The sequence below is a fragment of the Micropterus dolomieu genome, linkage group LG01 (genome assembly GCF_021292245.1).
Source record: "Micropterus dolomieu isolate WLL.071019.BEF.003 ecotype Adirondacks linkage group LG01, ASM2129224v1, whole genome shotgun sequence".
Lineage (NCBI taxonomy): Eukaryota > Metazoa > Chordata > Actinopteri > Centrarchiformes > Centrarchidae > Micropterus > Micropterus dolomieu.
The window spans coordinates 39,159,375-39,186,706 of record NC_060150.1 but is presented as its reverse complement, the minus strand read 5'-3'; the positions used below and the strand labels follow the sequence as shown (position 1 = coordinate 39,186,706).

The 27,332-nt window shown below is 40.3% G+C and overlaps 2 protein-coding genes across 5 annotated transcripts in view; both read right to left on the bottom strand.

Annotated features, from left to right (window-relative positions):
• Positions 1-6: 6 nt before the first annotated feature.
• Positions 7-10,745, bottom strand: emilin2b (elastin microfibril interfacer 2b). Its single transcript, XM_046048147.1, has 9 exons — positions 10,595-10,745; positions 10,275-10,400; positions 9,286-9,467; positions 7,367-9,142; positions 2,305-2,508; positions 2,157-2,213; positions 2,024-2,074; positions 1,824-1,940; positions 7-764 (listed from the first exon to the last, which is right to left on the bottom strand). Exons 1-9 carry the CDS (start codon positions 10,702-10,704, stop codon positions 430-432), a joined length of 2,958 nt encoding a protein of 985 aa, XP_045904103.1. The 5' UTR covers positions 10,705-10,745; the 3' UTR covers positions 7-429.
• A 428-nt stretch (positions 10,746-11,173) lies between these two features.
• The window catches only part of smchd1 (structural maintenance of chromosomes flexible hinge domain containing 1), a 23,790-nt gene continuing 7,631 nt past the window's right edge, over positions 11,174-27,332 (bottom strand). For all 4 annotated transcript variants that reach the window (XM_046047959.1, XM_046047816.1, XM_046047891.1 and 1 more), the window contains 33 exons: positions 26,776-26,882; positions 26,440-26,522; positions 26,222-26,335; positions 25,849-25,926; positions 25,615-25,734; positions 25,376-25,520; positions 25,021-25,123; positions 23,402-23,474; positions 22,692-22,831; positions 21,839-21,967; positions 21,524-21,748; positions 21,130-21,278; positions 20,584-20,669; positions 20,381-20,499; positions 18,963-19,124; positions 18,632-18,760; positions 18,419-18,498; positions 18,122-18,279; positions 17,865-17,980; positions 17,699-17,760; positions 17,072-17,156; positions 16,715-16,846; positions 16,410-16,565; positions 16,190-16,316; positions 14,892-15,011; positions 14,490-14,575; positions 14,254-14,376; positions 13,816-13,997; positions 12,664-12,773; positions 12,084-12,154; positions 11,832-12,000; positions 11,585-11,743; positions 11,174-11,484 (listed from right to left, as the gene is read on the bottom strand). In XM_046047959.1, the coding sequence (XP_045903915.1) occupies positions 11,393-11,484; positions 11,585-11,743; positions 11,832-12,000; positions 12,084-12,154; positions 12,664-12,773; positions 13,816-13,997; positions 14,254-14,376; positions 14,490-14,575; positions 14,892-15,011; positions 16,190-16,316; positions 16,410-16,565; positions 16,715-16,846; positions 17,072-17,156; positions 17,699-17,760; positions 17,865-17,980; positions 18,122-18,279; positions 18,419-18,498; positions 18,632-18,760; positions 18,963-19,124; positions 20,381-20,499; positions 20,584-20,669; positions 21,130-21,278; positions 21,524-21,748; positions 21,839-21,967; positions 22,692-22,831; positions 23,402-23,474; positions 25,021-25,123; positions 25,376-25,520; positions 25,615-25,734; positions 25,849-25,926; positions 26,222-26,335; positions 26,440-26,522; positions 26,776-26,882 (3,990 nt within the window). In that variant the 3' untranslated portion in view covers positions 11,174-11,392. The remainder of the gene's footprint in view (positions 11,485-11,584; positions 11,744-11,831; positions 12,001-12,083; positions 12,155-12,663; positions 12,774-13,815; positions 13,998-14,253; positions 14,377-14,489; positions 14,576-14,891; positions 15,012-16,189; positions 16,317-16,409; positions 16,566-16,714; positions 16,847-17,071; positions 17,157-17,698; positions 17,761-17,864; positions 17,981-18,121; positions 18,280-18,418; positions 18,499-18,631; positions 18,761-18,962; positions 19,125-20,380; positions 20,500-20,583; positions 20,670-21,129; positions 21,279-21,523; positions 21,749-21,838; positions 21,968-22,691; positions 22,832-23,401; positions 23,475-25,020; positions 25,124-25,375; positions 25,521-25,614; positions 25,735-25,848; positions 25,927-26,221; positions 26,336-26,439; positions 26,523-26,775; positions 26,883-27,332) is intronic.

Genomic DNA, 27,332 nt, shown 5'->3' with positions numbered 1-27,332 from the left:
TATCTTTTAATAAATTGGATCAACTGGAATTCAAAGTTTAGCATTAACAATTCATTAACATCAGTGATGGCACCATGTGTTTTTAAATATTAAGGAAGAAACTCAGATTACAAGTAAAATACGTATTTGTAAGATCCAGGTCATAAACAAGATTTTACAATCAAAACCATAAAATAATTATACTGTAAAACAGACTACATAAGTACTCATGAAAGCAATAATCTCATTTATTATTTGGAGACTAATTGTTCCACTTTTTGTTGCTCTCCTTTTTTTTTTTTTTTTTTTTTTATCCTGGTAAAGAGAGAAAGAGATCGTCTTTCCCACCACCCTTAATATAATATCACTATTAGTGTGTATCCCCATTAATGACCAAAATATTTCACTTACGGCTCATATAAGGTGTCAGCTGTCTTTAAAAGAGCGGGGCTACCGTTTTGACGGGCTGGGGTAAAGGAGCACAGCGCTGAACGATGACACAATCTCAAAAGAGGAAGAGATGGCGAGTTTTCCAGCGGTCATGACCAGTCCTGCTCGATCACCTCTCTTCAGTGACAGAACCAGGCTCAGTGAGGTTGAGCTGCTGCAGTTACATCGGTCATGTGACAGTGGCGCTTCTTCCCCCCCTGACAAGAAGCCCGTGGAGTCCAACCTCTGGATGCTACGATTGGACACGGACAGGACCGCCTCGACCCTCTCGCCCCGCTGGGCTGTGAGCACAGCCGTCACCAGGTAGCGGCCGTCTGAGGGAGCCGTGAAGACACCTGAAAGCACAGGGAGATCGCTTCATACACGGATGTTTACATTTGACATGAACTGTTTATTTCTGTCAATTTGGTCCAGACTTAAATATCTTAACAACTATGGGATGGATTGATGGCATTTTGTACACACATGAGGTTATCATTTTTGGTTTCTAGTAAATGTCTTGACAATTATATTTGATGGATGCCATGAAATTTGTTACAAACATTTATTTACTCAAGATGAATTTAAATCAGTTTGATGATCCCTTTACTTTTCACTTTGCACCATCCTCAGTTCACTATTTTAATTTGTCCAATACTAGGAATGATAATTTTTACATTTCTTTCATTGAAAAACATTTAAAAAATTAATTATGGTGTGCTTTTTGGATGGATCTGTACCAAACAAAGATGTTTTCTTAAGTCTCTAGAATAGGATGCGTATGACAGGACATCTCTGCAGCCCGACAGTATTTAGTTTAAAATGGTATTTTAACACAAATTTTGCGGATAACGAATCTTTCACCTCCTGTGATTTGAAAATTGCAGTAGGCCATATTGCGATTTTGATAAAATTTGGATTAATTGTTCAGCCCTACATTGAGTATAGTGCTAATTATTAAAAAATTGCATGCTAGACTAAGGCAGTGACAATGGTAAACATTACATCTGCTAAACATCTGCATGTCAGAATAGTCATTATGAGCATATTGCTGAAGTTAGCATTTAGCTCAAAGCTGTGCCTGAGTATGTCGTAAGCTATAGTCTAGTATGAGAAAATAGTCCACAAAGAACCAGTGTAGTAAGTCTTCCAAGTAGAAGTTAAAAAATTGAGTGCTGCGACAACAGTCAATGAATCAATCAGGTATTCAATTGACAGATGATGAATTGACAACAATTTTGATAATCTATTAATTGTTTATGCAATTTGTGTGTGAACAATGAATCAATTAATTGACAAAATAATAACAGATTAATCGATCAAATAAAATTTACAACAGTGCAAACTGAAATTACAAACTGCAGTGAAATGTAGGTTTACACATCATTGTTTGGGCCAGTGACAGTACAAGATACCTGTGCGAACATCATAGTGTCCTCCATCGTTCACCAGCACCTTGTCGAATCGAATGATTCCAGTCTCTCCCTGGAACGGTGGAAGAGTCAGACCAGCTGAGAACGACACCGTCTCCCCTGAACACAGAAAAGGAAACATCACCCACTGACAAACATTTTATTAACAGAGGCAGGAACCTTTATAATGAATCAGTTCTGACCTGAAGCCACATCAGGTTTGTGTGGTGATGGTCTGTGGGGTATGTTCACATCTGTTGATCAGAAACAAAGTTTCATCTGCTCTTTGAAGGCTCAGTTGGGATGCAGCACAAAACAAAAGTTATGAGTATCTACCTGAGACGAGTGGCGTGCTGGGTTTTAGTGAATGAGTGGATTTGACTTGGGGGGAAGCTGTGAAATACAACAAAAGGATGACCCACATGGAGTAATAATGGTGAGAAACACGCAGAGCAGAGTGAATGTACGTGTGGGAGTGTCGAACCTGGAGCTCCTGCAAAACCCTGAACGGTCATCATGCTGCCGTCTGTCCCCTTGGGCAACTTGGACGAGCTCATCTTGCCGGGGGGTCCTGCCACTCCGGTCTCCATCACAGGTGGCTGTGGGAGGGAGGCGTCCAGGGGACCACCAGGCACCGTTGGGCTCTTACTTGAACCCTGTCCTGCGTCCTCCACAACAACCGGAGCACCTGAAAAAGACAGATATGGTGTAAGCTATGCATCTGAGGCTGCAGGTCAGAGGGAGACGGATCCAGGGCCAGATGTTTGGAGGTCAGATGTGTAAACAAACCAGCTGGTTACATAGAGACTCTTAAACCTCACTCCTAAAACTCTGAAACATGAACTCAGTCAAAAACCTTTGAATGATGAGTAGAAGACAGGAGCTTTTTAAGCCTGGAGTCTTATTGCCGGCTGACTGAGACATAAAGCTTTGACCTTTGGGCCAACTGCAGTTATCTTCACAGCAATCTTAACCTATTTCTACTGTGGTTAAAGAATTTTTTTGCAGTAATAAATCTTTCTCAGAGACATTTTGACATTTTAAACGTTTGTAACTTATGTCATTTACAATAGCTGCTTTCCATTCAGGTGCACCAACTCCAGTGTCTCCAGTATTGCCCATACTGACTCACTGGGGTCTGCTGTAAAAATAAAATAAATAAAAAGTCTATTGAAGAGAATAGAAAGAATAATTATCCCTCGTGTGTACACATACAAGAGGTAGACAAAATAATATTTACACTTATAATACAAAGAAGTAAGTGTAACTCTAAATCCTCCAAATAGTGGAGGGTGGCATGGATGAAATAGTATGGAAATGATAGGAACATTGCCCTATTGCCATAAAGCAGTCCTGCACATTGATACTGGCACATGACGAGAAGAGAAAAAAATGTGGGAAGCATTTAAAGTTAAAAGAATCACATTCATGAAGGAACAAGAAGCTAACACGTGTGCTCCGATGCTAGCATGGAAATCAAGCTTCAGGTTCACAAGTAGGTATTCAGACTCAAATCCATCTTGTGCATGTCAATCAAAGAAGACAAACAGGTGAAGCTCATTGAGCAACTACATCAGTCATGTGTCTCGACTTTACTATCAATACGACGGGAGAGATGTGGCAATTGTTTGGGCAGTTCCCCTTTTATTTTAAATGTGCACTTTAACATTTTCTTTTTTTTGGTCTTTCAAGCGTGTCATGACAGAAAAAGTTTGAGAACCAATGGCCCAATGTAACCCCAGGTACTGTATTTAACGGTAAAGCAAAGTCTCTTAACAGTCATACCACCCCACCACACCCCCAATACAACTCTATTGAAAACTGTAGTCTAAAACTGTATAATGAATTTAAAATTAAATTTATACCTCTCTGACTCACTCAATAAAAACTAAAAATGTTCATTTTCACACTAGTAGTATTTACTGGAGGTCTTGTCTTGGTTAATTTGAATGACACTGTCGCGTACTCCTGGTATTTTCTTCACCTCCTACATTTCACTTGAAGCAGGCCCTCAGTGTAATTTTATGACATCTCAAAATGGAGTCTTAAGTCAAAAGTGTTTGACTTTTGAAATGACTTGTTTGCATCGACAAATATTGACAAACCTCAAAGGAATAACATGCGATCATATTTTATGTTGTATTTCCCCTTTTCACTTTAAAAGAAACATGCAATTGTTCTTATGTTTATGGTCGGGCAAACAGTGAGTGATTATCTGAGCCTGTTATTATGGACATAAACAGAGAAAATGACAGACCACTGCCCCATCTCCCATCATACAGTGATCCGCTCTGAACCACATGTACCGCTGCATTCCTTACAACCACCGCTGAGACGAACGTGGAGTTTATCAACAAATCAACCCTCCTTGCTGGGGGCATTTAGTTGCTGTTACCTCTCGTCTACAGGCCCCACCTCTGCTGTTCCAAAAGGTTGCAGCAAATAAAAGGCATACCAGCAGCATACCAAGGCATGGCCACATGTTCAATCTCCAGAGAGCTTGTCCCCTCACCCCGGGGAAAAGGGTAATTTAGTATAGAAACCAGAAAAGTCTGACTGTTAAATACAACATGTGAAGTGGAACCGGTGTGTAACCATAAAACAGCCCAGGGGGCAACGTCTGCGCATATATGCACATGTGCATGTGTTTCACTGGTCTGCGTTTATTAGTTGTGTCGCTCCCCATTTAAAGGAAGGTATGTGCTCAAGTGAGTAGTCTTTGATGAGAGGGATTCAAAACTGATTTCAGACCCAGTGCCACAAGGATAAAAGAGGCAAACACAGGATGTATGTATGTATGTGAGAGTGTTTGTCATGATTAAAGAGGTGAGCCGTAAGCAAATGCAGCTGGATCTTCTGTCGACCACAAATTTGTATCCTTCCGCCAAAGCAGCATGGGAAACCCTTAAGGATACAACAGTCAGGATAACGGGGTATAAAAAAGGACCAGCCACCAAATGCCCCAGGCTTTATTGTTCTTCAGAGGGCTTTCTGTCAGGTCCCATCTTGTTTTTGCTTCATGGGGTTATCATGTTTCACCGCTAATCAGTGTGTCACCCTACAAGTCGCATTATCTCTCAAAGGTCACTGACCTACCAGCGTGACCACTGAGCTTTGTGAGAAGCAGGAAAGCATCCTTTGTTATCTCAGAACGTCCCCATAATAGGGCTCTACAATCATGTTTCAAGTGAGCTGAGGCCACCTCTCCAAACAAAATGAGAAGGATGTGCTTTATCCCAAGGGAAAGGGATTAGGAAACAAATACATTTAACAGGGCACTAACAAACTGAGGAAGTGGCACTTTGTAGTGTACGGCTTGTTTTAGTGATCAATTATTTATTGAGTTTTTCCAACAACAGCCAAGGTCTTGTGGTGGAAAGCTGCCAAAAAAGCTAGTGCTGTGAAGACCAAAAGCTGTTGCCATTGTATTAAGACTTTTTGGTAACTTTCTAATAACTCTTTATAAAGGGTTTATACATTGTAAATAAGGGATTTATTCATTGTTGATAAATCATTTACTAATACTTTTTATACCTCAGTTATTAGCCAATAATAGTATACATTTTGGGTTGCCAGGTTGTGAAAAATCCCTGTTTATCCTCTACTAGCAATATTTCACTTCTTTTTCCAAGGTCAAGATTTTACTTTTATGCTCAGTTCGTTCTCAACTTAGAGCAGCTGTAGCTGTAATGCACATTTATTGAAAATATGTGGCCCACTGTTGAATAAAGAAATGGTTTCTCAAGAAAAAACTCAGTGGCTTATGTACTTTCTTTCACGTGGGGTCAACAAGCTGAAATAAATCAAAGTGAGAAAATCACTAGAATGCACCGAAAGCAACAAAATCATGTCAAGAATGACTTATTGCATCTTTCTTGGTCCCTTTCCTGACCTTCTCATTTAAGGTTAACAACCGGTATGACATCATGGTAAACCCACTGACAAATGGCCCCTGGGACCCCTGGTGCAGCTTTGAGCATTCACACAGTTTATTTCAACAAAAAAGGAACTCAGCCATGGAAAAACTGCAGATGGAATTTAAGAGACGGGAGTAAAATAAAGCACTGAAGAGGGTGTTAGAAAAAATGAGATCTAGTAGCACCTAATCTAAACACTCTGAGCTCTTGGCTCTGAAATAAAGACGCTCGTGAGTGGCCCCTGTGAGGGGATCACAGATAAGCTGTGTAGAGATCTCTCTGCAATGGACTCCTCCGAGCAGCATTTTCCAGTCTCTTCAGATAAGCTTCAGGCAATAGGATGAGGCAGCTGGCAGGGCAAAGACCAACAGGGAGGCACTGTTTTTACAGAACCAGTGGTCAAAAGGGCCCCCGTAACATCATCGAGCACGAGTGGAAATCATAAAGAATTGTGCGCCTGCTTGCGAAACTTCCCAATGACAGAATGACAAATAAAATGACAACAAGGGGTGGAGTGGCAACGTGTCCCAAGTCATCACAGATTGGCAAAAATGAGAAAACTGTCATCTCACAGCTACAGAGAAGCAAAACTGAAAACATATCTTGATTCAAAAAAGCCTTGGACCAGAACCAGAACAAGAACCAGGATTACTTTATTCCAGCTCTCCTCCAATGAGATTCTGGACTGGATCATGTGCTGCATCACCTGCCCCATAAACCACTGACTGAAAACTAGCCGGTCCCAGAGGAAGCTCGTTAACATTATGGGCGTGCTTCTAGTTCACATTTACAACTGAGAGACTCAGAAGTCCAGCTTGGTCTCATAGACACCATTAATACGCAGACTTGTACAAGAGGTATGCAACATATGCACTGATCTGAAAATCTATTCTCTCAAAAATGTAACAAAGCAACTTACAGTAACATCCAGCATTAATGATAAACAAATAGCTAAAGATCCACATGATATTAAACTAGGTGAACAAGATCAACCTGATGTTTTCACATGAGTTCATGGACACATTCAAATAAATTAATGCAAACTTGGACGCACAAAAAAGCCAAGTGAGCAATATTTATTTAGGCCAAGGCATTGCTCAACACAAGTGGGGTCTATTAAATCAAGCATGTGTCTTCAATCAGCTCTGCCTCCTTTAACTGAGAACATGGTTAAATGAAAATCCAACTTCCTCTCAATCACACACCGAAAACACCCCCCGATATTGCAGCCACTCAAATAACACAGCAATGATGCAAAAGGTTGGGAAATATTACTATTTGGTTGATCTCAAGCGTCTAATTAAAACGTTTGTGGATACTAAATCAGACTTAGCCTGGAGAAATGTGGTTCAAAGCAAAACTATGAAACTTTTACTGAAGAGCGGCCACTGTGGCCACAAGTGACAGCACAAGCACAAGCAGATAATAGTTATAGAGTCTGTGAGTCAGCAACAGTAGTGACATTAGCTATCATAAGCTAGTGGTCAAAACCCTTCAGTGTAATGACAAGAGTGTCTTTCATTGCTTAGGGATTTAACATTTCATTTGTAAGGAGAATGCATTATGTACTCTTTCAAAAATTAATACCAAAATGGCAATTATGTTTACCATACAGTATCTACGGCTTACCTGTCTTCCAAGGATTGCTTTGCGTTAGCACCTGGAGGTCTCTGGCTACATTAGAGATGTGGCTCTGGAGGTTCTGACAAGTTCCCCTAAGTCCTCCAATATCTCGGGCATGAGCTCTGACTGTACCATTCAGCTGCTCAACACAAGTCCACAACCCAGTGACATGTTTATTCAGACCCTCTTTGATCCTTTGGAGGCTACTGGAGATAGGGTCCAGCTTGCTGCATAAAGTCTCCACACTAACAATGCGGCTGTCCATGTGGGCAATCGCCTTCCCGACATCTTCCGTTTGTTCCTTGCAGTTGTCGGTCCTGGCTTTCACCTGCCTTCCCAGCTCGTCCAGCCGGTTTCTCAACTCATGATGCTGAGTCCTGTGGAGATCCATAAGGTCTATGGCCTCTTGCTCAGCCCCTGCTGTGGTGTTGAGACTCTGAGAATGAGACTGCTGGTGGTCTACACCTGATAGCGAGTACTCCAACCTGCCCACGCGCCCTTTCAGATAGCTCAACTTGCCATGTACATTCTCAATGTTGGTGCTGTAGTTAAGGAGTTGCCCCTCCATGGCTTGGAGACCATTTTTCTGGGCTTTTAGACTAGTTTCCATTGCATCTACAGCAGCTCTGCAGCTCTGGAAGTCTTGCTGAATGTTTTCTACAACACCAGTCAAATTACCCTTGCACTCCTTTGAGCACTGCTGGTCCAAGACGTCAAATCGATCCTCCAGAGTTTGTAAGGAGCCCTTTAGAGAGTTAATGTCCCTCTGCAGAGCATCCACACTCTCTGGCTGACCACCAAATGGGGAGTTGGCGCTTGTATCTACCAACAGGGTGGTGAATCTGTCTTCCATGGAGGACAGCTTGTCCTCCAGAGTCTCCCTCAGGTCTTTGATGGCCTCTGTCCGTTCTTTCTTTAGCTTCTCCTCCACAGAGAGGCACTGGGCCAGTACACTCCTCTGAGATGAGTTCAGACGGATCTCAAGGTTCTCCACATGAGCCAGAACAGAGTCAGATACCCGGGGGTCTTCCTTTCCTGGATCAACCATCTTGGATTTAAGTTCCTGGATCTCGTTGCGGAGGTCAGTCTCCTTTGAGTCCATGAGCTCGGCCAGGCTGAGGTAGTTGGCTTCTTGTCCGTCACACTGCTCGCGGACTGACAGGATTTTATAATCGCATGAGTTCTTCAAGTCTGCCAGTTTGATTTCCATACCCTCCATTAACTCCTCTCTCAGAGCACGGATCTTCTCGTCCAGGTAGCCACGCAGGTCTGGGTCACTGGCCGGGGCAGTAAGAGGGGTTGTGGACAGATGTTTCTGGGCAGCCTCCATTAACAGGTGAATTTTTCCGTCGTGGCGGTTGACACGGCCCAGCAGGTCATCCAGAGTAATGGTCTTTGACTCCAGATCGTCTGTGACCTGGCTGATCTTGTTCATGACCTCGTCCATCTGAGTTGTCTCATGCAGAGAAAAAAAGTCTTGCGTCTGAATGGTTTGGGTCTCTGCACCTCTCACACTGGCTGGCTGTCTGAAGTCGTGCAGCAGCGTAGCCAGCATTTTACTGGCATCCTCTTGGAAATCCAGTCTCAGATTGGAGGACATGTCTGTCATTTTGGCCTGCATGTCAAGGACCATCTGGGACAGTCGTTGCACCTCCTCCTCCAGGTGTTGTGAGCTTTGAGATTCTCCATGACCCCCCAGTAGCCTGTGACCTGTCTGACCTCCAAACTGCCCCTCCCCTCCCCATGGATGGTTCCTCTGGCCCTCTGTTTGCCTTACTGGAGCTGCAGTGAGAAAAACAGAGAGGTTTGGGAAACAGAAATACAAATGCTTTGATTCTGACATTTTTCCATCAGTTATGTACTTGTTTCATTTTGTTTCACATATTTTCATGCTAGATTTCCTTAGTTATAATCACGTCTTTCACCTTGTTGGGCTGGAGTATGTCCAGAGGAAGAGGGAGCATGAGGCAAACGCTCCACTTGGAGTAGCTTTATGTCTTTCACTTCCATACAGTTGTGGCCCTGGTACCCCGGGCAGCACCTCCACTCCAGCTCTGTTACAGTCTTGTATGCAATCTTATACATGGGCCTAAAGTGTGTCTGATATCTGAAAGCACATGGAGGCATGAAAATATTCTGTTTTCCAAAAATTCACAGATGCTGTGAACAATGGTGTGGTTTATATTTTGATAGCAAAGAACATTTCTGCTCATTAGATGCTCAATAGAGACTTTTATAACTAGATAATCACAAGTCCCATTTGCAATTAATTAATCATGCACTTGGCTGGAAGAAGCTAAAGACTTATTTTTATGAGGAAACTGTTGGATCACGTGGCACTGCCAACCCATGATTAACTACATCTCTCTCATGTGTTTGTTGCTCAATGAATGCTGAATCAAAACAAAAGGCAAAGTCAGAGTAGTGTGGTTCCATGTTTGCCATTCATGAAGATTCAACACAGAAACCAAAAAGGCTGAATTTTCAGGCATTTTGGTTTACAAGTCACGTTTTTAAGAATCTAAGAGTGAAGCTCATTTATATTAGTCCCTATTAAGAGCCATTGATTTCAAGAAAATAAACACAACAGCTAAGCCCAATAAGTACACTGTAAATATGACAAGGTGTGGCGTTGAAGAAATAAAAACTATGTATATGTGTATGACAACACAACACAACTGTGAAGAAGAAGAAGAAGAAGAACATATACTAGAACACATGGGAACTTAAACAAGACTATAAAAACATAATAACAGCTACCTCAGACACACTGACCAATCCAAAAACAGGCTTTTTAATATCAGCTTTTTGTCAGAGCATCAATCCACACTGTATAAGGGCAACAGTATTGCTTCAAGTTGTTAAAAAATACTAACAAAAGAAGTCTTCCCTCCACCCAGTTCTGGGAACTTACATCACTTGTTGCGCACAGTTTGGCAGCTCCAGCGGACACGGTAGAACCTCTGGCTGCACGAAACTCTCCGTACCTCCCACGACGGCACAGCTCACGTTCTTGTGCACAACGTAGGCGCACCAGTTTCTGCAGAAAATCACCGGCTAATCACTCCTGATGCAGAAAGCTGCGTTGCGTATATTCACTGCATGGACTACCTTTCCACAAGTGCTTAGATTTATTTACGCGCAGAAAAGGATAAGTGAAGTGCGCCATCAAAGCAAATATATTTTCGGCAAAATGCAAACACGACATAAACTATAGAAATCCAGATCACTCACTTATTTCTCTGACGTGTTCCGCTGCCCTGGGACATGCTATGTTGGAAAGGTGATCCACTGATGAGAGGAACAGCTATTAAAAAGTGAATAAGTGGCAGTCCGCGCCTCATGTTTAAAATATAGATTGTTTAAAAAAAAAAAAATTAAAAACTCCAGTATCTTTTAGATTGTTCTCTGTGTGAAGGTCTGTGGTCCAGTGATCAGTGAAGGCACCGCGGGTTGTTTCCTCTGTGGTGCGCAGACTTAAACAAGCTCCTTCCAGATGTAGCTCAGATGTGACGTTTCGGACCCCCCCTCCCCTCCCCAGTACTGACAGATGCCTTTTTCCCCGTTTCTCCGAACACACACACAGGCGCGCGCGCACACACGCGCGGACACAAAATCCAACCTCCAACTTTATTTTAGCATCCAAAAATCATGTGATAGACCATAATTTCCGGAGGTCTAATTTGGATAATGATTGTCTTTCTTTCAAAAAGGCACCATGATTATCCCCTGGTAAAATATCTTTTTGTTGTTGTTGTTAGTAACTTCAATAAAATTTTACAAAGTAGAAATAAGGACACAGAGAAAGAGAGATTTTGGTAAATATGTATTTTCTTATATAAAGAATCCAGACATTATTTGAGATATATCATGCGTGTACATAACGTTGTCATAAGCAAATTATTACAAAAGTATTAACACATATAAGACAACACACATCTGTACAAATAAAGATGAATTTCAAAAACATAACCAACTCCAAAATAAAATAAAATTACCCAAGAAGGTAATCAAGTTGGACTAGTCCACCTCTTATGTGGATCTCTGTCTTCCTCTCTTTGGAATGATACCGGATGGCTCACCGGCGTCAGGACCCCGCTTACCTGGTCTTACTGAGGCTGACTCTAAAAGTAGATACAGACAAATTTGAAATCAACAATAGATTACAAAAGTAAAACACTTGAACTGTACTCTCTGCTCTTACTCCCCGGTCAACAAACATACCAAGTTGTCTCTCAATCTCTTTCAGTCGTTTCATTTTCTCCTCCATTTCCTGTTGCTTTTTCAACATGTTAGGAGACTTCATGGCTTTTAAGTGATCGTCACGGTGTACTGCTGCCTCAACCGTCTTATCCAGAACTGACCGGTACTGAGTGATCAAGTCTGTCGAACAAAATAAGAGAAATTAAATCACAATCTGACTGAACAGGAGCACATAAATTAACTTTAGAATGGGCCTATGAGATGTCACCTATTTCTTCCTGAAGAGTGTAGTATTGATGTGGGAGGGGGGCTCCAAACACTTGTAACGTGTTCATTGGTGGGCATTTGTTCTGTGTGCCTCCGAACTTCCCCCTGGAACTGATCCTGTCCCCCTGCTTGGTCAGGATGGTGGGACACTGCATCTTATTCTGCACCACCTGGAAGCGACGGCATATTTAGAGGAAAAATAACCACCGGACTGTTCATATATGGCACGTCTCTAGCAGCAAGCACCACTCACCGCCCTTCTGTAGTTGTTTGCAGAGTCCAGGTCATCAATCAGAATAGTATCTCCAAGGATGTTTTTAAACACTGCAAAAGGAAGCACAAGCAACAAACTTCCATTTATAACTTCTTCTTTATGTTTATTTGAGATGCCTATTATACACATTTATGTTTCAGTGTAAACAAGCTTGAAAGAGGTAGAATGTTAATCTGATACATTAAACTATAATTTCCTGTACCTGAATAAATACAAGGAACCAACTTTTACTCAAAATTCAAAACTCCAGAAAATTTCCAAATGAACAGTAATTTTATTGTGCTAAAAGAGGACCAATTTCTGCTTAAGTGACGGGGCCCCGGGAGAGGACCCCTCCACTGCTGTGAGGTTGGATCCCAGCTGGAACCATTTACCAAAGACTCAAGAGGATAAGCAGGGGCATGAAGGAAATACCCCAACAACGGCAAACATAAAGAGACCTGGGAAGCCTCTAAAAGAAAACCAAAGAAAACTGGACTCGTACTCTCAATCTACAATGAAAAAAACAACAACAAGCAGTTTTACACTGAACAAGGCAAATCCATTGAAGGCAGCTCACCAATTTCACAGCTCTCGAGGTCTTTGGTGTAAATCAGCAGCTGTCTGGCGTAGACTGGGTTCCCAGGGGGGTCAAAGAGCATGTGGCCATTTCTTATGTGTGGCAGCGGTCTGTAAGCAATTCAAATCTTAGTAGAGAAACTGCAGAGATGATCTTTGCTCCAAAAGTAGCAAACATGTTTAAGAGGAGCAGACTAGTGTTTCTTTACTACATCAGACTATAACAGTGAAATGTAAATAATCTGCGCATTATTTTCTCTCTTAATCGAAGGGTTACGTTTAGTTTCAGCTTCTAATTTGTGATGATTTCATTAAATATTTTCGGTTTTGGGACCGCTTTTCCACCATAGGCTTTTATTACACCATTTTATAGGTCAAACTTAATCAATTAATCAAAACAAATGATCTGTATATCAATCAATAATAACAAGAATCTTTAGCTGCAACCCAAATAGTAATGCCATGCAGACTGACATCGCATTACCACACAAGACGCTGTATTATAACCAACAACAAATGTCGTTAATGGTGTTGAAAAGACGTTCTAAAATCTCCAACTGTACAGCACGGTTTGCTAAATGAGTAGCTGTGATGTAAAACTTGCTAAAACATGCAACACGGTCCTTTAAGTTACTGTCATCAACACACATTTAGCCACCACAAAGAAGGAAGCAGGAAGGAAGCTGCTCTCCTTCTTATGATACTACTACTAATAATAATTATTTGTCTCTCATGACTGAAGATGTATCAGATGCTCCACTTTTTATTGCCCAAGTTTCAAAGCAAGCATTAACTTGCATGATCATAACCTGAATTGAAATGTATTGATCTTGATGAATTAAAAGGCAGGACTTCAGGTGTGCTTAGTTGCTTTGTTGCTTAGTTGTATAGCACCCTCCTCTGCAAGGAGTTGCCCCAAGATCTTTAAATTACTGTTGATGGAAGGCTTGGGTAGGAAAAGGCTTACAAAGTAAAGACTATAATCAAGGACACACAGGAATCCCATCAGGAAAGCTACTCTGACGCCGACAGCAATAGTGAAATAATTGATGGTGGAAGTGTGAACATGGTGTTAGGCTACAGCTTTAAACTTCACAATATCCACTGTCAAACTGAACTTTTCAGTGTCACAAAAGTGACACAGAAGGCATACCTGTTGCCCGGTGGCACATACACACTGTCAAGGGCCATGACCTGCTGCCTGCCTTGTGTGTTATCAAAGATCCTCCGTGCTGCTGCTGTCGTTGTGGTGATGACGCAATCCATGTCACCGCGGATATGCCAGGAGATCACCGTCGCAGCGGCATCGTCCTCCACATAGGCCAGGTGGCCAACCTGCATACAAAATGTAAAGGGTAAAACACACCACTCTGCACTTGTCCCGCAGTTTATTTTCCAATCTGTGAGAATACTTTCTTCAGTCTGGCAAAAGCTACTCTCAAACCCTTCGTCTTTCGCCCCACTAAACTCATATATTAGCCCAAACACTGATTGGACGCATCTGCATGGAGGGCACACTTTCCTGAAATTACACATTAGGTTTTTAAATGTGCTAAGCGGACAGAAAAGCCCTTATTTCGTATGACATTACCATTCCCAGAACATCCGGCTGCCCCCTGAAGTGATCACGGATGGAGCAGACTCTTCTGGGCACATTCAGGAGCATGCCGGCTTCAGCGGTCTTCTCGGTTAGAAGTCTGTCAATATCTGGGATCTACAAGGAATACAAATCACTCAAGTCATCTCCTGATAAATATATATAGAGGATATCATAATGTCTACATATACAGAAGTGTTGATTGTGTTGAGTGAGAATGAACATCTTACAGAAACAGTTTGTGGTATTTTCACATTCCTCTTGTTTAGCTCTCTTCTGTGCATAGCCTCTTTTGTTTTATAATCCAGGTGTTGCTCTAGTGTGGAAGAAGTATTTGCAGTTAGAGACCATTTCAAACTCATATTGGAAGATACAGATACAAAAGGATACCATAGATAGACACAAATAAAGCTGGGTTTTAATATTTTTTAAACATACATTTACATACAAGTCTGTGACATCTTTGTAAAAAAAACAAAAAAAAGGATTTGTTGAAAATGGTTATTATTATTTATATATATGTACTGAAACTATACCCTGCTCTACACATGGCTGGTAGCACACTGCACAGTCAAATGACTCAAATAGACATAATATTAGCTTATTTGGGAGAAAGGAAAATCACATCTTACTGGTCAGCAAAGTAAGGAGTTCACTATATGAATTAAAGGTTTCTTTATATTTAGCCACAGCATCAGTGAGCTCATCTTTCTTCCTGGACCACTCCGATATTTTACGTTGGTTCTCCGCATCTAAAAACAGAAAAAGATACAAAGATACAATAGACAAACATTAAAAGGTTAGTTCAAGCAAAATAAGAATTTGCAGAACTTTTTGCCACCGCCCCAATACAAGTATGGAGAAAAGAATTTTGTTGCATTGAAAAATAATATTTAGAAACAGCATTGTTGACTTTCCAGAAACAATGCCTTGGTTACATTGGCATCTTGCTGTGAGCGGTCCTCAGCAGGATTGCTTTTTACCAAAGAAATAGTTTTTTTTGATTTCTTAGAGTAACAGCGACAAAGTGTCTCTACACCTTCAATGCCTGGCTCCTCCCAGACAAGTGTGTTGAAAAAAAAAAAATAGGCGAGTGGAGGCTAGGTGTGTGCAAGCTGTGCGGAGGCTTGGAAACAGAGTTGAGATGACAAACGAGGTTGGGAGATAGCATGGATAACGACATGATCACACCAGGTGGAGGTCCTGTCTCCACTGGAGTTAGGTCCACATAGCTAGTGTCGGCTCTCCTTAGCTTAAGTAATGATAGAGTTCTTAGTCACTTAAGGCCATTTTTAATTCAATCCACATTTAGCTATTAGCTACCCTGACAAGTGTCATTATAGTCTCACTGGAAAAGAGCAGGTTAGCCAGAGTTACTACTACTAACAAACTGCTACAACAGTTGGGAGGGTCAATGAATGTAATATACGTGACATTTGTGAAGATACCACAGAATTCAGCTTAACTGGCCTTTCACCTGCAAAAAAAACACAAGCTAATTTGGAGAGGCACTATACGTGTACTCTTGGGAAAATGTACCAGTATTAAAATAATAAGCCAACAAGAATATGTAGCGCAAAAGAATAAAAACAACAACAAAAAAAGAATGTGAAGTTTCTCTTACATGACATTTTTTAATGCTGTAATTAACAGACATTAAATTTGATTCACCTCCATTGTATAGGTGTACTGACAGTTTGAGAGAGCTATATCTCTCAAAACCTGAGCAAATAAATGCCAGTACGGCTGCTGAGAAAATACAATTTTTGAAATTAAAATAAGATGTGAAGAGTTTCACTCAGTCAAACATATTTGCATATATTTACTCTGAAACCCATAACCATGTAATCACTCGATGTGAGTCAGTGTCAGAACTCATATTCTGGAAGCAGTAGGACTGTGTTAATGAATGATGTTTTTTATATCATACCATTGTAAAAATGAAAGGGGAGCTCAAAAGGAGCCAGGGGCGTGGAAACCATCGGCACTTCCGGTTTGAAGAGGAGGACGTATGAACTGCCGTTCTCACCCGGGCTGTTCTCCATGATAGCCAGCCGCTGTGCAGAAGAAATGTATACATTTATCATATGTGCACCATGGCGCCCTTGCATACGAGGATATAAAAATGTCTAAGACAAATGGTCACTCACATTGATGTGGACCTTTCCTTCTTCCAAGCCAAACTGAAAGCCTTTGGCTTTGCCTTCAAACAGAGGGAGGGTGTTGCTGCTGTCTCCACTAGAGTGTATTATAGAAACGACCACCTTTCCGTCCAGGTCCTGTCCGGCTGGGTTTCCATATGAATCCTGCGAGAAGTCAAAGCAGCTCAGTCAGGCTGTGTATCAGCTGATAGGCACCCAAACTAAACATATAAAATTCATACATCTAAGTGGAAAGTTTAGGCTGCTCTTTTCCAACACGTAAACATGAACGCACTCCAAGGATATAAGCTCACCATTATCCTCAGAGTCATATTCTCCACCAAGGTTCTATTGGCGATGGCCTTACTGTAGGAAACAACTGGGGTTGGTGGCTGTGATTCAGGTCCCACTTTGACAGGTTGATTGGCCACCACATTTACAGTAATCTAGGAGACAGGAAACAGAACAGAGGTTAGGTATTTATCTGAGCGAGTCAGGATTATGACCCCTGCAACAACTCAGTGAACAACCACCTTCCTGTTAAACAGATATTAAAGACAATAATGAGATCATCTCCGTTTGCTCAGTTTTCTTTTTAAAGTCAACTGTTGGGTGTCTGGGAATAATTCATTAAAACGGTGTGATGTTTCCAGATTTAAGTTTCGACCAACCTGATCACTGAACAGGAATTTCTTGTCTATACGTAGAGAAAATTGGATGCTGTACTTTCCAACGTGTTCTGGGATCTCTTTATCTCTGCAGTGAAACAAAACAAAAACAATATTTACATTTTCTGAAGGAATAGTTTGACATTTTGGAAAATACACATATTCACACTTAGCTTAGCGCATAGACTCAAAAGAGATGGGAACAGCTAGCCTGGCTCTGTCCAACGGGAACAAAATCTACCTCTAAAGCTCAGTAATTAAAATTTTATATGTTGTTTGTTTGAATCGTACCAAATCTGAAGTGTAAAAACTTCAATTGGCAGTTTTACAGGTGGTAATGTGGTATACTATTTCTTGACTGGGAGCAGGAACTTCCTGGAGTCTCTGGCCGTTGTCTGAATTTTGTTACTGTTGGGCTGAGCCAGATGAGCCGTTTCCCCTGGTTTCCAGTTTTATGCTAAGCTAACTAACCGGCTGCTTGCATTTATCTTATAATTAACATACAAACAGAAGTGTGGTATCAATCTTCACATCTAACTCTCAGTAAGAAAGCAAATAAGCATTCTCTCTTTTTAAAAAGTCTAAAAACTATTTCTTTAAACATTCTACAACAAGCAAAAAGCATTTTACCTGAAGTAAAAACAGTCTTTCTTTTCATTCTCCAATGGTTTACTACACTTCAGCTCAATGGCCTAGACAAGAAAAGTAGAAGAATAAATTCAACAGGTCAGATATTAGGTTAAAAGAAAGGCAAAAACAAAATCAGTGACAGTCCCTCTGTCGGTCAGTCACTCACCGTCTGTGGAGGAATTGTTCCTGATGGCACTCCTTTCCAAAGCAACATGGCCGCCGCAGCAGGGTTAAAATTCTTCATTGCGCTTCCTTCATCAGACAGCACGGTCACCAAGAACACTGAACACACACACACACACACACACACACACACACACACACACACACACGACCTTAGTTTGCTAAGACGGACATTAAACTGGCTGTGAAACAAGAGCTCAACAAACAGAAAAAAAATAGAGATACAGTAGAGATTCAAACCTGGGAATTTGCCTCCGGCAGGTAACTTGGCTTTGTCATCATACTCCACTGACAGGCTGACCGGTTTGTTTGGATCAGGGATGACGGTGAGATTCACTGATGGACCAGGGATGGGTTTATTGTTGAAGGAACCTTTAAACATCAGCTGATAGTACCCCCTAGTGGAACAACAGGGTAACAACACCCCCACTGGTGATTGATGGGACATAGACTGTGTCCTAATACAGGACTGTATCTGAAACAATCCCTGATTTGGTGAACTGAAAAAAACACTCCCTTTTTTAAAGTGCCACTCACTTTGGTCCGCTCACACTATTAACAGTGAAAGAGGCTTTCCCTTCTGTGTTCACAGGTTTAGAAATATAAGCTGTCGTCACCTAAAACAACAAACAGATCTCATTGCATTAATCTGGTTAGATCATTCTGTACATCTCATGAGTTACTCACTTTTTGAAAAGCATACATGGAACTGGGTAAATGGTATATATTCTTATTCCTCGTCAACCTAACCTTCAGAGTTGCAGGTGAAGACGTCAATTCCACAACAACCCTCTGGTCTGGAGAGAGGTTTCCCCACTTGTCACACAGTTGGATGAGGAACGGTGTGGCGATGCCGCGGTCATTCAACACCTGCAAAGGCTTTTGCATGAAAAAAAGTTTTTAGTTTAGTTTTTTAAATTATTTAGGGTATTTAAGCTTTTATTTTGTATAGTAGAGGAGACAGGAAATGTGGGACTAGATGACATGAAGCAAAGGTCCCCATCTGGACTCACATCAGGAGGTTTTGATTACACGGTCAACATTTTAGCCCTGTAGTCGACCAGGTTAAATCCTTTCTTACCTTCTCCGGCTCACTGACTAGTTTAAGCTGTGCAGGGGCTCCAGCGGTCACTTTAACTTTGACGCGTGTTACAAAGCTCCTGTAGGTGAAGCACACCTCTCTGAAGCCAGGTGTCCCAGATTGGAACTGCACCCCCGTTACCAGAACAGAACGGCTGCTCTCCTAATGACGACATACAGAGTACTCATCGGTAAATGTACACAGTTATGGAAGAAGTATTCAAATCATTTACTTAAGTATTGGTAAAACGACCTCAAAATATTTTGTTACAAATCTTGAATGGCAAGATGTATTTAAAGCATCAAAAGTACAAGTGCTCATTACGTAGAATGGTCCCTGTCACTATTATATTATTATACAGTATTTATTATTTATTGAATCCTTTATTTAAACAGGTAGTCTCATTGAGATCAAAGTTTCTTTTTTAAGAAAGACCTGTGCAGAAGAATAAACATACAGTACAAGCAACAACAAACAGTTCACTTCCACAATATCCACTAGCTGCACAATAAAGGAAACTATTACAAGTGGCATTCAAACTTGGGTATACTGATTTAAAGATTTATATATATTGAGAAAATAATCGGCAGATGAATCAATTATGAAAATAACTGTTAGTTGAGCCCTAGAATTTGATATAGTCATTATAGGTTTTTAAAATCTGTTTCTGCAAAGTAACAAGTAACTACAGCTGTAAAATAAATGTAGTGGAGTAAAAAGTACAATATCTACCCTCTGAAATTTAGTTGGTCAGTAAAGCAACAAAATTGTAAATACTCAAGTACATGACCCTCAAGACTGTACAGTACACCATTTATTTACTTTATAAAGGAACTAAAAAAACATCAGTCTTCTACTCACTCCTATTTTAGTGAAAAATCTATTTGAATATATGGTGTAAGTTCACCTCACAAACAGCTGGTTAACAAAAACATTAAATGAGCAGCAAATTTATAGGCAATAAATCAAAAATCGTTCAGTCAAGCTACAAACGGTCTTCGGTGGGTCAGGAATGCTTCTGATGCCGCCCAAGTAGAGAAGGAATGTTTACTTTCTTTTCAGAGAAAATTCATTTAGGAAGTCTTCCTTATCAGTTTTATTACTTTGTTGCCTAACTATCTCTGGAGATAGAGAGAAAGATGGGTAAGGTGATTAAGGTGCGGGGGGGGGGACGGACGGACGGACGGACTAATCCTATTATCCTAATTCTAATTCCCTGTTATAAAAGAAAATCCGTAGGACATTTGGACCCACAACTGGCTACGAAACATCTGATAGTATTTTTTTAAACTAAAAGATAACCTCAAAGTTTGGAGAATGAAGACAGCATGAGTGAAAGACTACATTTTAATTCTGGGATGAACAGTTCTTTCATTTACAAATTTTAAATGAAATTCATATTTAAACTCTTTTCTCACCTGCCACACAAAGCCGATGGCTGATTTGTCCAGACCCTCCGCTTCCACAGTCATGTGGTTCACACAGGTGGAGGTAAGCGTCTTGGTTACATTGTCATACTGGTCCACAAGCTCCAAGACTATATGAGAAAGAGGAGTGTTATTTAGTGTGAAACCATATCCTCAAAAGTAAGTTTTTTTTGGGTGATTAGGGTCGTACTCACTGATTTTTCCAGGTAGGGTTTCACCCAGCTTCACTGTGCTTTGGGAAAGAGTTGCTTTGAGCCGTGTTGGTTCATCTGGACGAGGCCTACAAACACAACCAGCAAGGAGGTAGACTTTGAAAGATACAAGTCTGGACATATATTTTCTTTCTTGCTGCAGATTAGATGACAATATCAATACCACTGTCTTTTATGAGGCTAAAAGCAAGGAGAAGGTGTGCTTAGCTTAGCATAAAGACTAGAAACAGTGAACTACTAGCCTGGCTGTGTCTGAACCCCAACATGTCGCTTTTACACTTCAGTTTTTGAACAAATTAAATGTGTTCATTTGTGAACTTGATGTGCCAGGCTAGCCGTTTCCCTCCCGTTCCAGACTTAAGTAAAGTTAAGCTAACTTGCTGTAGCTTCATATTTACCATACAGACATCACTTCTAATTCTTCAAGAAGAAGCTGCAAGAAAGCAAATAAGTAGATTTTCCTAAATGAACTCTTCCTTTACGGTTGCAAACACTGAATCACAGCTTTGAGTCAGGTATGTAGCTTACACTATGTTAAAGGAGACAGACACACTCTGGTTTTGGTAGGACACCTGGTAGAAGCGCTCTTCGTGCACCTGCGTGGGAACCTGTACATCAGGCAGCTTCCCTTTGACCAAGTCTTCGAGACTTAAATCTCCTGTAGTCCTCCAGTTCACCTTAAACACAGTCAAGAGTTAACAATGACAAGTCAGCAATAAGCTAACAACAGTTCAAGTACAATGACTCCTTAAATAGCAGATTTATTGCAGGACTGTGGTTTGTTTTATTCAGTCACCACACACCCAAACTACTGGAATCTTTCCAGATGAAAAAAACAGAGCTGACATTTACAAAACCAACATCTGCATAACAGGGTACGAATCAGCAAACACAAGGGGAAGACAATGTATAATATAAGCACCTTGATGCTGGAGGCTATTTCAGCAGTGAGAGGTACCTCTCTGCCGGCCTCATCATACAGCCTATAGAACAGGTTCTCCAGCACGCCTCCAGCAAGCCATTCTATCTTTTCGTTGTTCCTGAGCACCAGATTCTCATCATCCTCACTGCAGAGCTCCATCCAGGAGACTCTCGTGCTGGGAACCACCTTCAGCTCCCTCGCGACCATCGCAATGTTCTTCTGACTCTTAAGGGAAAACAAAGAAGGGACGGAGACATCAAGGTTTTAAATCAGAGAATGTTTTACTAAGCAGAAAGGGTTTTTTTCTCCACTTACAAGAATCTCAAATTGAACTTTAAGCTTTTGTGGCTCTCCCTTGATTATTTTCAGGTTTACAGGCTGTGTCACAAGCTGTCCAGCTCCTGTGCTGCTGCAGTCAGTTGACACCGGTTCAAGCCCCTGAACCTGAAATTCAGAAATAAAAAGATGAGGATAAGCAAACTGACGCAAACTATTTATTCATGATCATTCAGATTATATAACAGAGTCAAAAGAAAGAGGGAGGGTTAAAATAGGAGACCCAGAGAGATGAGAGCACTACCTTAAAACTATTTTATTATATAAATAGTAACTTATACATCAAAAGGAGAGAAGGGTCTTGAGGTTTCTGCAAAAAAAAAAAAAATCCATAATTTCATAATTTGGATCCATAAATTCAGCAAATTTAACAAACTGTATGTTACAAAAACAAAGTTCCTTCAGTTGTGGTTTATTTCTTTTGTTCTTAAGTTGTGAGATTTAAAACCCCAATAATGTGTGAGTTCCCTCTGGGATTGAAAGGCCCTCTTGTTTTCCCTTTCTTCTAATGAGATGATGACTAAGATGCTTTTCATGAGAGTTTGAGAGAGTGAGAGTTTTAATTGTTCCCGCTGGGAGTTTTTCCTTTAGCTGGCAAACAGGATAAACTGTTATGCAAGAGCACTAAAAATTCTCATGAGACAGACATCCCTTGCTAAACTAGATGAATTGAAATACTGCTGTCAAAACACATTTTTTCAGTATGTCTGTTCAGTCTGAAGTCAGTTTTCTCATGAGAAGCGGACAGACATCCCAGCTTCAGTAAATCCAACTTACGCAGCAGGGTGCTGAACTACAGGCTGATAAATGAAAATGCCGATAACACCGATACCTTGCAGCGAACAGTCTGTTTGGGGTGAGCGGTGATGTTTCCAGCCTCATCGTGAATTTCAACATTAAACCTGGCAGGGTTTCCATTCTCTACTACGATTGGGTTGTCTTCTGGCATCACACGGAGGGAATGTGGATGACCTGAAACACATCATCATGCAGCTGAGAAACTGTGATTATTTACACATAGAAAGATAAGATGCCGCTGACAAGATGGTGGTTTGGTCCTTATGTTAATGTTAGCAGACAACTTAAACCACAGCTGGATAACAGCTGCTAGTTTTGCACTGCGGCTGAAATGTCTCAAGTTACCAAAAGGAGGTTTATTATCATTACCAACCCCCCATGACTGTGGGGAGTAAGCTGTGCTTTTTCAACTAAAACAGCACCAACATTCAAAATGTAGTGATCTATTTGCTGTTTGTTTTATTTAAATTAATTGATTTATCTTTTATTCTAAAAGAAAACAGAGAGAAATGTTCATCACAATTTTCCAAAGCAGCAATTCAAATTGCTCAATTTGTCCAATCAACAGTCTGAAACTCAAATATACATTTAAATATCTAAATTACATTTGCAACATTGAAGCTGTTAAATGTTTGGCGTTTCGCTTGATTAGTATTTAACTAATCAAGGTTATCGAAAGGCGATTACATACTTCTGTTACAAGCACGCTAATTGTTCTGAATAAATAAATAAGTGCAGTCTTACCAGGAAGAAGACTGATCATGAGAGTCTGTGTGTCTTTTTTCAGGCCGGGCAGGGTCACATTCAGGTCGTATGTCTGCAAAATAAGACAGACAGGATATAAGTAATATAATGTAAGTTGTCATCTCTCTGGTATCAATCAGCTGTTTGTAAAATACCGTAGTTTTTACTGGTCTAGAGGTAGAAATGCGCCAAGACATTACGACAGGGCTGATTAGTGGGGTTTTTCTTTTTTGTATTCCAGAGGTGTAAAGAGTATAAAAACATTCTACTTAAGTAAAAGTACTATTACTTTGATGAACTTTTACAAGTAAAAGTAGTAGTAAAAGTACAAGTAAAATTACCAGTATAAAAATCTACTTGGTAAAAGTAAAAAGTAGCTCATTTAAAATTTACTTAGAGTAAACACTTACTTACTTTTTTAACCTCCAAAAATAACTTATTTATATTGATTTAATATCTTATACTATAATAACAAATAACTAGCTACCAACATGTTGCTAATGTCAACCAACACTGTCATGCACCGATGTTTTGGCCATTTGGAGAAAAGCAAACTATGAAAACTTATTTTTAACCACCAATGGAAGTAGGCTATTATTTAACTGACCTCTACATCAGGATCCTCAACTATACATGTAAATGTAACTCTGATTGGCATTAATCAACCAGTTTTGACGCTGTGATGCAGCTGCACTGTTGTTGTTCATGAGACACCTGTAGTTACTGGTGGTAACAGATACCTTTTAATAGCACAGAAGTCTGGGGCAGTTAAACAAACTATGGTCTAATGGTTATTTGTTTTTTCCATAATTATCTGAGCAGTCATGATCTGACTTTATGCTGCACACAACATGAGTCTGCGAACAGCAAAAGTGAAAGGATTTGGTTACTTGGCTGAGAAGGGGGAGGTGTGCAGCCTGTCAACTGCAGCTCTTTATCTAACAGCTCACTGTGTCTGCTCCTGACTATTGCATTACTCACTGCAATATTTCAAACTGGTCCACTGTCAGAAAACTGTTGAAAATGACGGTCGTCTTGTTGTGTAGACGCATTTTTGATTAATCAGAGCGGTCTGCGGTGATCTCACAAACAGATTGCATTTCCTGGGTCTACTTCAAAATAAAAGTCAACTTGTGTTTGGCCAGTTAAATGCTTTTAATGTGAAGCTGCCGCAGCAGGAATTGTTCAGTTTGCATTAGCAGCAACTTAATACAGCATTTTTTCACAGCTTACACCGCATCATGATAAAGCTATTGTTCTCTTGCACTTGAAGCCTAAGTGGTCCCAAGTTATTCCTTCCACTTTTTTTTTTTTTTTTTTTTTTACTCAGTAACGGATGTGATTAAAAATGTAGCAAAGTACAATACTTTAAACAAAACATACTTAAGTAAAACTAAAATTACAGATTTAAAAAAAGTACACAAAAGAACTACTGAATTACCATAAGTAATTGTATTTTGTTACTTTCCCCCTCTGAACGTTTCTATACTGCGCTGTGAAGAAATTGTTCTTGTATACACAGTATTGTCACTATTATTTCATAATGATAACTTTTTCATTACTCTCTCTTATAAATAGCAAACTAATGTCTTCTGATCAGAGAACATATGTTTTCTAACCTTTGATTGTTGGTAATTCTGGACTTTTCCTCTTGCTTTGACACTTCTGATGGTGAACATGGTCCCACTGCAGTCCACTTTCTCATAACTCAGATCCAGGCCACTAAATAATAATGATAATGTCAATGGGGCCAGAGCCAACTTCGGTATCTGGCACATTAAAGACATGGTAAGATTTATGGCTGCTTGCCAAAAATACATGTACACTTAAGCTTACATAAACTTGCTTCTGTTAGCTAAAAAACACAAAATAGCATTTCAAGCCATAAGAAATAAAGATAAATAAAAAAATAAACTGGAGTAAACACTTTTTAAACAATAGAAGATATTTTACAAATAAAGAGGAGTGACCCACCTGCATTCCAGTACTGGCATGAGATTGGGAGGAGGGGTCACTGAGTGGTCATAACCATCTTTTATCAACAGAGGGATGTTGAACGGCACTCCTACATGAAGAGTAGGGCTCACTGCACCGATAAGAAAACTCTCAGCACTACCCTCTGAGAAGGTTACGAACAAATTATATTAGTTTATTATCAGGGCATTCAGAATGGGTAAAAATTATGACAGTACAACTTTTGTGGTTTCCTTTACCTTTGATGGTGAACATGAGTTCAAAGCTTGGAAGCTTTTTGCCTCCAAAGACAGTCGCGTCGCTTTCATGTATCACAGTGTTCAGAAACAGTGTAAACTTCCCCAGTTGGGTCAGTACCTCTACAAAAGATAAGATGTTAGATGATAACTGATCCATAACCTTTCAGTTGACAAAAAACAGGGCACCCAAAAAGTAACCAATAATGAAAGTTGACAAATAAACAAAAAACTTACCAATTTTTTTGAACCAGAAAGCCCACTTTGATGAATGTTGGCCAGTTAAATTGACAACCTCTTGATCTCCTTCAGGACCTACATATTAAAGGCAAAAACAGTTTAATACAAAGTCCAGAGGAACAAAACCCTATTAAAGAATAAAAAATGAGTATGTCAAAAGAAATTTGGTGTGGCACCAACTTTCTGCTATTTTGCTGTCTGAATATTTTGTGTTGGGTGGTAAAGATGGGTATTTTTCCTCTGCTAATTAGTTTGCTTATTACTGCTCGTAACTTTTCAAACTCTTTAAAATATCACAACATTGCACTTTTACAAATAAACTATCTTATATAACTTTTCAGAGCTTTACAATTAAAGTGTTTCTTCTTACCGTGCTTGATGACTTTGAGCACAATAGTCAGTTTTTTCACTGTTCCCCGGTCCCCTAATGGCATCCTTGATAACGACTCTCCTTTCTTGTTCACAATTTCGACTTTGATTGGTCCTAAAATAAACAATGAAAACATTTTCAACATTATTATTATGTTAAATACACACTGATGATTGGTGTGCGAATCGATGAGGCGTGCAAATGATATGATTTCTTACCTAATGGAGTCCCAGCTGGACGAACAGCATTCTGTGGCCAGGGGTGACCCTCTGGCCAGTCCACCTTCAGTTTCTCCGGAAGCCTGAAACAAACAAATACGATTTACTTGACATGTTAAAGTCTCATCAGGCTTAAACAACAACCTCTAGTAAGCACAAGATGGAGGGAAATTAAACTTTTATTACCGCTGAATCACGTCTAACAATCTGGGATATTGGAGATGACTGTGCTGTGTAAAGGTATATGTAGTGGTTTTGTGTTGTGAAGTCCAAGCATTGTACACTCCAGATTAGACGCTAGCAGCATGATAGCAGTTCCCCTTACTGCTCACTCACTTGAGGGATTCATTGTCGATGTATTTCTTGATGGCTTCATCAGTGGCAGTCTTGTCTATCTTGGAAATGGCTATGGTCTTGGTCTTGTCGTGAAGTGCTCTGGGTTCCTAGGAAACAGATTTGTTTATCAATTCAGGCTAAACACAAGTAAACTAAAAAAATAAATAAAAAAAAAGGTCCACTCCAACACCGCCAAGCCAACTGTTCTTGCAGTTTTGTGGAGCTCATCAATGGGTGAGGGTTTTTTCCTCAGTAATGGTGCAATAGTACACGCATGTTAAACAGCTTGCATCATTGGTAACTCGACCTCTTGTTCTATATGCCACAATGTGCAGCTCGTTTTATATATTTTGGAGTTGATGAGTGGATCTGTGTATTGATATTCAATCAGAGTTCAGCACAAACAAACTCGTCACATTGAACTCGGTTTCATTAACACATGTATTCCAACCTTATTTAGGTCTGTGTAGTTAGCAGTTTCTTGATACCATGCAGAATTACAAGATTTCTGGATAATAAGGCCTTTATATGCTCAAAAATGTACCTCACTTTTAATC

Coding starts and splice junctions, on each gene's coding strand:
- emilin2b (XM_046048147.1), bottom strand. CDS start 10,704: ATGAGGCGCGGACTGCCACTTATTCACTTTTTAATAGCTGTTCCTCTC. Junction 2,509..7,366: donor AAGCAATCCTTGGAAGACAG/GTAAGCCGTAGA, acceptor TGTCTTTTTCAG/GTGCTCCGGTTGTTGTGGAG. Junction 1,941..2,023: donor CAAACCTGATGTGGCTTCAG/GTCAGAACTGAT, acceptor TTCTGTGTTCAG/GGGAGACGGTGTCGTTCTCA.